Genomic DNA, 10388 nt, shown 5'->3' with positions numbered 1-10388 from the left:
CTACCTGCTCAGCGTCAAACAGCAGACAAACACAGTTAGAGACTAGCTGGTGAACATAGTGGAGCATTTAGCAGATAAATTGCCTGATATTTCCCTCAGGAGATGGTAGAGACCAAAAACAGCAAAAACTAAGTGAATACGAGACTTGCCTACACAGGTGGCCAGAAACACCAAATGAATGCTAATGTTGCTCCCTGACTGCTGGATGTGTAAATAACTTTGCTTACAAGTTGACCATATCGGCCTTAAAGGTGATGTTCTTCTTTTCAGAATTTGCCTAAGTTGACATAAATGGAAAATGTATCTCTTGAGTGTCTCAGTGTTTTGGTGAAGTGATCATTGATGAGTAATATACCTCTCTTCTCTCCCTGTGTAAAGTTTCCAGACGGCCCATGGAACGACGTGGATGAGGGCTGAGCTGTAGTGCGGGCAGAAGGCTCCGGGGCCTGCCTGTTATCGGCTGGCTGATTGGTCCATTGAGGTGAGGCACCACTCTCACCGGGGCACAGAACGGACCGAGAAAAGGTCTTTGCTCCCCCTCCTCGCTCACCCCTGCCCCCTTTCCACCCTCACCCCCAACCCAGGCACGTACGCTCTGGACCATGTCTAGCGGGCTGTCGGCAGGGGGCCGGACAGAGGACCAGGAGCGGAGTAACTGCAAACAGGACTCTCCTGTTATAGAGCGCAGGAACCGCAGTGGCATCATCAGTGAGCCCCTCAGCAAGAGCCTTAAGAAGTCCCGTACCCTCTCCCAGTATACAGCAGTCTCCTCTGCCACCAGCAATGGACACAAGGACAATAGTGAGACAAAGAGCCACTCGGCCAAGCCTCAGCCACCCCCGCTGCCTCAGCCCACTGTCTCCGCACTGGCGGCAGCCAAGTTGGACCGGACCCTAGAACAGGTTCTGGAGGGACAGAATGGCCTGCTGCACTTTGCTCAGGCAGCAGCATTGTTAAAGCGGGCCGGTATGGAGCACATGCTCCTGCCTGGGGGCATGGGAGTGGGAGTTGGCAGTGGAGACGCAGGCTCGGGGGCTAGCGACTTGGAGGGTACGTCTGTCACGGACGCCGTAGGTGGTCCTGTTGACTTCCCATATGGAGTAGGGGGTGGTTTCCCCTTCAACCCGGGGCTTTTCATCATGACGCCGGCTGGAGTGTTTCTGGCGGACAGCGCGCTACACATGGCCGGCCTGGCCGAGTACCCGGCGCAGAGCGAGCTGGCCTCTGCGATCAACTCCGGTAAAAAGAAGCGAAAACGTTGCGGCATGTGCCCACCTTGCCGACGGCGGATTAACTGCGAGCAATGCAGCAGCTGCCGGAATCGCAAAACAGGCCACCAGATCTGCAAGTTTCGCAAATGTGAGGAACTGAAGAAGAAACCCTCTGCTGCTCTGGAGGTAAGTGTGTGTGAATTGTGGACTGTTCTTTAGGGTTTTCCCAAAGAATAAGCTTAAAAGTTTTTGACCCAAAGAGCTACGACAGAGCTTCAATGCAGTCACAAAAATGAACAACATTTGGGTGCAGTAACCCGAAGTGAGAAACTAGAGGAATAAGTAGACCTTCATGGGATGTAAAAAGTTGGTCCTCAGCGAAGATCTGGAAAATTCTAGAGAGATCTGCAAACATCACAAACTAATTTCAGCTTCACATCTGAAAGCACAAAGAAGATCTTCTGAATTGTACCTGTGTTGGTCCCCTTTAAGGGAAATAGTACAGGGGGCTTCCACAAGCAGGGAAATGACAGGTGGTGACGGTGGTGGGTATGTGGAGGGTAAGCATGCACCATGGGGTGTCTTTAATCCGTCCACCATAAAGACACAATCACCCTGCACACATCTTTAAATCGGAAGGCTTATTCATTAACTTAAACTCAAGTTTACACAAAGAATTGTGAGCATTTCCTGTTCGGACACATGGACATCCTCATTGTGCATATGTTGCAATCGTAAAGAAAAAATGACGTATGTGTGGAGGCAGAGTGGCAGTAATTGTGAATATGTGTACAGTATGTGTTTGTCTGTGAGTGTACATGCATGGGTATGTTTGTGTATGTGTGTGCATGAAACAAGATCCATCTGGTCACAGAGCTGTCATCTGGAGCACCGGGTGTCAGTGTGGCACATGCCCCCCCCATCCCCTCTTTTTTGCTGCCGCTGTCCTTCTCTCCGGTGACACTCCTGTTCATCTAAATGGTCCTCCAAACTTCCCTTCAGTTTCCTCCATCACACTCAGTGGCCTAACTGACCCTGGCTGTGATGACAGAACGACCAATCATGAAATCAATTTCAGCAGATGTTCCATCTCAAAGGAAATAAACTTTTGTGATCGATGGATAATAGTGTCACATTGGCATTACGTAATACATTGATAACATAGTGTGAACGTGAACCAGTGGAGAGGCGTCTGGTCTAATTGACACAAACTGGATCCGTGCTTCAAACTGCTAATGGCTTTACTTCTGTCTCTTCCTGATGTTGATTCAGAGTGACAGCTTGGAATCTTGTTTGTGGGCTGAAAAGTTGGTTGTTCAGTCGCCATGTGCCGACTTCCGGCCATCCACAGTGAAATGCTCCTTAATTAAAGGAGATGGTTTGGTTAATGGAGGATTTTGAGTGACACAAACGGAGAACACATAATTGAGTGATGTCATTTTTACTGTAAGATTAGTTTGGTTTGGCTCTTTTAGCTCAGTTAATAGATGTTCATGGAGCCTTAAGTTCGACTGGACAATTCCATGTTTTTGGCTCAAATTCGTTTGTTTTGTCTTCTCCACTCCTAAGGGTTCTTAGGGCTTAAACATTTTAAAAGACTTTATCAATATTTTTGCATGTTTTAGCTTATTCACTACAGATCATGTGATAAGTCGCCTACATAAAATGTACCGACCCTTTTTCAAAAACTTAGCATATTATTTATGTTTGCAAAGCATTGCGTGTGGATACTGTCCTCCCAAGAAAAACAACATAATGAGCTTTTCGGAAAATGTCCAAAAACAACATATTTAAATCGGAGGGACAAAGATCTCTAGTGGCCGTAGGAATTCTGACTCTTGTCCATCAGAAGCAAAGGCAGGGGACTTTATTCTAGAGTTGGGTTAGGGAGGAGGCCTTGAGTGGTTGGGTTAACAAAACGTTGGACTTCAACACAGGATTTCCTACCGACAGTCAGCCTTTTCTTTTACCATGACCACAACCTTTTCACAGATTTTAACAAAATGTTTATTATTGTAACCGTGACAATGAGGGTCCCTAACTTTTATTGAAGTAGTAACTTACACTCAAACCACGGAGTTTCCCCAAGCATAACCTCGTTGCTGGTATGCCTAAACCTAATCAAACCTTTTAGGTGCTCATTTGGATATTCAGAGCATTTCTATGATTGAAGTATTGCCTCCACACGGTTCTCAACAAGGCGACAGCTGAGCCGGCGACTAGCAGCTAACAGTGCAAACAGTGCAAACAACGGCAAACTGTGCTGACAGAGCCTAAAGTTTTGACCTCGGTTACCAGAGGGTGGGCACCACGCTTCTGCGACAATGCCGTGGGTCCAGATCAACGAATGAGCGCAGTGCACAGTGGCAGCAATTATCTAGCTGGTGGTGCGCACACACTGGGACTCACGTGCACTGACATGCACTCACGGCTGGACCAGCTACATAAACAAAGCACAGAAAAGCTCAAACAACACATGCAGGGAGTGTGACTCCATTTACCTTAATTCAAGAATGAGGTCTGTGGTTACACAAGCTTAAGAGAGTTTGTTTGTTTTGTTCTGCGATATAAAATACCTCAGTTACCCCTCTCGTGAGTTGTGAAGCTTTAACGTGTCTAAAGGCGGTTCCTAATAACAGCTTTACAGCCTGATATATAGTCAAATTTGAAAAAAAAAGTTGGCAACAGTTAAAAGAGTATATGATTTGTATGACTGTAAATAAGTCCAAATATTTAAGAACCATGGCATGGTCCATTCGATTGAGTGGAGTTAAAGCATTCACATGCTGTTCATTAAGGGGAATTGTGACTGTAAAAAAGCTGACTTCCACACGTTGAGAATCAAACTGATGTGTCTGAATACCAGCATGTTGTTTTTCACTTTTCTATTGTTCAGTTGCAAAATAATGAGAGGCTTCATTTGTCTCCGCTGATGATTCACCAAATGTGTCAGCTGGCTACGTAGGTGGTACGACTCAATGTCTGAAACAGAAAAGAATTTAATTCAAATTTATGATTTGCAATTGATGTTGTCATGGCAGTTAGCCCAATACCAGTCATTCACACCAGTGATGCCAGACCCAAGGGGGCTTGAATATTCATGACTGTTGATGTTGATATAGGTCATCATGCTGCTTGAAACGTCAGTCTGCTGATGTTGCCAGTAGCCACCTCATATAAAAGAAACTCCAGGGTATCATAAACCTGCCAAGCCTCCAAGTATAATAGCAGTCTGATCATTGGCGTCAGTAATCGTATGTACTGTAATTACCTTGCACACATTTTGTACTCCTGACATCTCAAAGTATGTGCTACTAACCACTTTATTTAGTGCGTCTGTCAAGCAATTTCCCCTTTTTTTCAGATCAGAAACAAGGAGGCCAATCCCTGCATGCAACGTGACAATATTAGGCTAGTGAATATTGTTAAAGGATAATGTATGTGTACAAGTTTGTGCTTGTTGTGCGGGCCACGCTACTCTATTACATCATTCCCGCTGGTGCCTGCACAAAATCAGTGTAGTTCGCAAACAGTATCAAAAAACAGCTTTCAGACTGAAACATTGCCTGCAGTAATCCGTCAGACGTCAGAGTCAGCATGACGTTTTGATATTTTTCACTTGGCCAAAATCGGGATTAGGTTACACTAAAGCTTGTGCGTTCATCACATAGATATGGATGTGGATATTTTTATGGTCAGGGTCTCATTAATTGCCTAAAAGACAAAGATGCAGTGCCTTTTTTTAGAGAGCTAAACATGTGTGCGGTGCCACAAACATACTGCATGTGTCAGGCATGAGATTGCCATGGAAAAAGGAAAGAAACGTTTGTGCCAAAGAATCAAACCACAACCTCGAGCGCCTGACAAACCACAGCATGAATGTACAATCTTTGTGACAAGGTAATCTCAATAATATTCCGCTGATGGTCTTGGTCATGTACCTAGTACATGGACATCTTTGCAATATGTTTTGACACCGTAAACTTTGTACTTTTAGAATGATAAAGTGACTTAACCTGTGTGCATTGCAAAAGAACTGACAAAATGTATAATAGACCTGATAGTAAGTAGCTTTCACAAGAAAATGAGACTCTCGTTCAATCCGGAAACCATCACAGAGTTCTGCAACCTGCTGCTTCTTTGCCCCAAACTTGATTTTCCACAGTATCAACTTTGCTCTGACAGCAGTACAACATTTTCAATTTTGCCTGCTTTTTATTTGTTCTCATGCACTCATACATTTCCCATTAGCAGTCTAGAAGTTGTCTCTAATGGCTTTGTTATTAAGTCAACAGCTCTTGTTCAGCAGGTGATTAGATCAGAGATTACGGCCTGGGCCGCACTGTCAGTGAGCGTGATGTCGTCAGTACAAGCTAAATGTCAGAAGAGATTCACGGAGGATGTGCCGCGTCAGGAGAGAGCAGAGCGTCAGCAGTAAATCCCAAATGTCAATAACGAGTAGATGATGTAGTATTGTCAATTACCGTATGTATTTGAATGTGTTTGAACAAGGCATCTGTAAGAGAAGTTCTAGCTTCCCCTGAATGCACATTGAGGGCGACTTGCAGCACCTGTGCCACGAGAGAAGATCCTGACTGCAGTGAGCCTCAGCTGTAGCTCAAACAGCCCCCAGAGTGTCACAGTCCCCTCCAATCAAAGATGGAGCGGCACATCCCCGTCTGCTGCGGCTGTTTATGCTCGCCGTGCAATCTCTAAAGAGGCGTGACGTCTTATTTAAACATGTGTCTTGCGGTCAGTTTGTCAGACTGCTTTTTTTTGTGAGCACACACGTACACACGTGAAAAGACTTTGGCTCTGTTTTACCGCATTTGCGTGGAGGGTTTGTGTTTGTGCGCTTGCACGAGCCGGCGAGCGTTTACGCGTCGGTACACAAGTGCAGTCCGAAAGCAGCAGTGTGCTTATTTTGAGGGTGTTGACGGTTTCCATTGAAAGCTCATGGCAGCTCAAAGAGGAGCGTAAAATTGGCAAGTGAGGGGGAGTTAGCATGCTGAGGCCTTTGCCACCTCATAGCTCACTGGCTGAAGATGTCTGGATTTATTCTGGGAATGCTACATTTGAGAGAAATAAGTGGGAAGGCAGTTCCTTGCCGCTCTATGTATGAATACGCTCCAGTGATGTCAGTCTCAGTGATGCTGTTCAACACAGAGAGAAAGAAGGAGTTAGGAAGTTGTAATGCATCTTGTCTTTACTTGTATGTCACTGTACATTGAGGGTGTACTGTAACGGTGGGTGTGTTATATTTCAGAATAGATAAGACAGGAGCTGAGTTTTTGTCATTGTCTACTAATAGAGTTATATATTAAGTAAAGAAATTCATTGGTTGTGTCAAAGACTCGGGCTTCTTTGTCATCAGATGCAGCTAAAACCCAAACATACTATTGTTTTCCATTGGGGGCCACTTTGTGTCAGACGTTGATATGGGACGTTGATGTTCCCTCATGGTCTTCCCTGCCCCCCAGACACCGTACACCAGACAGTCAAGCACACAAGAGGCTCATGCAAACTGACAGGCACGCAGACTGACACCGAGACACATGGACGTGTGGGCAAGTTGCTGGGCAGACAGGGGGACAAGTTGGAGTGGACAGAGGAGGCTAAGGAAGACGGAAAGAGAGGGAAGGTGGCCAAGGTGTCTGCCTCTGGATTACAGTGCATTGAAGCTGCAGTTGGTAACTTTAATAGAAAATAACTTATTCTCATATTTGCTCAAACTGTAGCTGTAGGGCCATATCCTGACAGTATTACAAGAAACAGTATGCATGTTGACCTGTGATTACAGGGCATGAGTATCGAGGGTTAGCATGAAAGATCTGGATCATTAGCTTTACTGTTTATTCACAACTCAAATTTATCGGCTACTATTTTGAAAATCAACCGTTTCAGTTTTTTGTTTTTCTTTGTCATACATGCCAGTAAACTGAATAGAGCAAATTGGAGACATCACTGCGGCAATTTTTTTTCACTTTTAAAATAAATTATTTCTTCATAGACAAAAGGATTTATGGGTTGAACTAATGACTCAAATTGTTTGTTAATGCACCTGCTTACAAGACATCCAGGAAAAATATATCCTATCAACGTATAAACATATCGATCTTGATTAACTTCTGGAAGGGAGAGCAGGCTGAGGAAAATAATGCTTCACCTCTTCAGTCAGACAAATAGTGTTTATGACAGCTGGAGGTCATTGGTGTTTTGATTCAGATGCTTTAAAGGTTTACTTTTCTGCCCCTTGTGAGCGGCAGGCTGTGTTACGTCCCACATGTATGAATGCATGTGGAGGGGCTTTGCATTAGCCATAGGCAGTTAGTCAGAGAAATGAAGGAAGCCTCTTTCTTCTGCTTTTGTTGTGTGTTACACACAAATTGTCCGTGCTACGCTAAGACAAATGTGCTCGCCTTGTTTGAAAAAAAACCACATCCATCGATTTTAGTGATTGGCCACTTCACACCCACAGATTCCATCCGTTTGAACCTGTGCAATCAGTGTTGGTGAAGAGAGGCTTTTCTATTCCTGAACTGCTGCCATTTTCCCATTGATTGCTCATGTTGGATAATGAGGAAAAACTGTATTTTCAGTCCAAGCGAGCGGGTGTGTTGTTTTTCTTCCCACGCGTTATGTCATGGTCAGTCCGGCCTTTACCGGGTTTTCGACATCTGTGGCAGCGGCAGATGTTGCTGCCCTCTGACTGTCTCCTTAACAGCTGAGCGCCGCTGTAGAAAGGTCACGACAGATGGATGGCGGGCCAGAGATACTTAACACACAGACCATGAAATAATGTTGCCAATATGTTGGCTGTTAACCTCCAGGTCTGTGGTTCCTATTAATAATCATTTGAGCCAAAAATAATTTCCTTTATATGTACGCTATATATATTTGAGAGATTGCACTGGCATATGTGGGCTATGAACAGCACAGTGGCATTCAGTGTCTCTGCTGTCAGATTATTCCTGATTGAGTTAATTTAGCAAATAAAGCACAGTGTGGGCTATATTTGGCGGAGATCACCAGAGTAATTACCTTTGTTTGAAGCCTTTTTACCCGAGTGAAAATGTTTCATTTTTGTAACCCAGCTGGAGTTAACTTTCAAAATGAAAGTGAATGAAACCTGTGGAGCACGAACCCCGCTGTCACTCAGTTTCGTGTCCAGATATGAGCAATAGCATTCAAAAGAAAAACTGTACGGCTGATTCACTGGTATAGAAATGGTTTAAGTGGGCCTGAAATGTAATTAGGGCTGCAACTGTTTTTGGTTTCAAACTGATTTCTCTGAACTAATGGCCCATTTGCTTCTAATGCCGTTGTAAAAAAAAAAGGGGGCGGCGCAACCAGATGCACACAATGTTAAGGCTAATTATACTGAGATTACACATTATTGGAATTGCGTTATAAATTGAAACATTTGAATGTCTTCAGTAAAGGGTGTATGACACTAACAAGCCATACATCCTCTGTTTACCTTTTCCATTAGATAAGTGTGATTGTTTGCCTGGGTGTGTGTGTCTCACAGTATGTATGGTTCCATAGTAAACCCTCTGCTGATGCAAAAGTGAATCTGAATCCATCGCGTCTGAGAATTTTAGCTCAACGGTCTCACTGTTTGGTGTGATTTCGGGGGTGTATTGTGAGTGTCGGTTAACGTGCCACTGTGTGTGGAGGTGTGTGACTGTACTTGAATACATATTGGTTCGGTGTGAGAGTGTGTGTGGGTGCATAAATGTTTGCCGAGCTCCTACTGCCTCGCTCCAGGCAGAGCTGGCTAACGGAAGAATCCTCGCTGCAGAATCGAGTTGCACTTAGCAGGACGCCAGCCGCGCTCCGGCTCCAGGGGCCCCGAGCGTCTCTCTATCTCCTGACTGGCAGGCCGCTGCCGAGCCCTGCAGCTGCATGCATGTGTGCCACTATTGCTCGGCGCAATCAGAGGCACAGATAAGCAAAGTGAGGGAAGAGTGAGGGACGGAGAGCGGTGGCGTGGGAGAGCAACGCGTGTGGTGGCTAAATAATAAATGTGGCATATCGGGTTTTGTGTGAAGCCAGGACTGAAGCCCGTTCCTGTGGTGGTGCTGAGGCGAGGGGGGGGAGGGGGGGGGGGGGGGCAGCTGTTGGGCCAGACGATGCAGGATGTCGAGATTTCACACACACACACACACGACTCATCCAGGGAGAAAGAGAGGAATAGAAGTTAATCGATTAGTTGGTGGACATTAATAATTTAAGTAATTTGTCAACTAGAAATACTAAACATTCTCTGGTTCCACCTTCTTAAATGTGAAGATTTTGTGCTTCTGTCTGTTATTGCATGTTGAATATCTTTGGACTGTTGATTGGACAAAACAAGCAATCTGAAGACTCTATCTCACCACGAGCTCTGATAACTTTTGATTTGTAATTTAAAGAAAAACAACAACCGGTAGATTAATCGATAGTGACAATAATCATTAGTTGCAGCCGGACTACAATGGGAATGCAATCTAAATTTCGTTGTGCAACCCTGTCGTACAATGACTAATAAAAGAACATGTAACCTTGTGAACAACAGAGAATTCAGGAAACAGGAGGGCAACATCATGAGAGCCTCTCTGTCAAGGTGTGAAGAAATTATAGCTTCTCAGTGAAGTAGTAGGTTTGGGATTATATTTGCAAACACTTGTAAAACAAATGTGCTGCTTTTCATTAACAACTCCAACCCTCTCTTCTCTCTCCCCTCTCCTCCCCTCCCCTCCCCTCCTTGTCTTCTGTTTCTCCAAGAAGGTGATGCTTCCTACAGGAGCGGCGTTCCGGTGGTTCCAGTAGGACTCCTCCTCCACTCCCTACCCAAAGCTCTGCCATCAAGTGCAATGCCAACTCCTGGATTGTCTCCAGAACAGACACTGGCTAATAAACAAACAAGCAACAAATAAAATTATAGAGAAAAAAAATAACAAAAAAAACAAAGCAGAAAAAAAAAAATCAATCGGGTAATGGATGCACCTACTTATTCCTTGAACCAAAAATGAAACGTAAAGAAAAGCATCTATGGCAACTTTCATTCCCTTTTCTATGTTTCCATTTTGGTACCTTTTGTCCTTTTTCCAGCAGGTTTTTTTCTGTCGCTTAAACATGGAACTGTTCATTGCCAGAAACAGAAATGACGGACTGAGTGTGGACAATCAACTA

The 10388-nt window shown here is 44.6% G+C and overlaps 1 protein-coding gene across 1 annotated transcript; it reads left to right on the top strand.

The window, feature by feature from the left end:
• Positions 1-602: 602 nt before the first annotated feature.
• Positions 603-10109, top strand: cxxc5a (CXXC finger protein 5a). The gene is made up of 2 exons (XM_076102665.1): positions 603-1397; positions 9981-10109. Exons 1-2 carry the CDS (start codon positions 603-605, stop codon positions 10023-10025), a joined length of 840 nt encoding a protein of 279 aa, XP_075958780.1. The 3' UTR covers positions 10026-10109.
• Positions 10110-10388: the final 279 nt, after the last annotated feature.

Source organism: Anarhichas minor, unplaced genomic scaffold, assembly GCF_050575085.1.
Source record: "Anarhichas minor isolate MPS153535 unplaced genomic scaffold, ASM5057508v1 ptg000027l, whole genome shotgun sequence".
Lineage (NCBI taxonomy): Eukaryota > Metazoa > Chordata > Actinopteri > Perciformes > Anarhichadidae > Anarhichas > Anarhichas minor.
The sequence above is the reverse complement of the archived record's forward strand: the minus strand, read 5'-3'. Positions and strand labels throughout refer to the sequence as shown.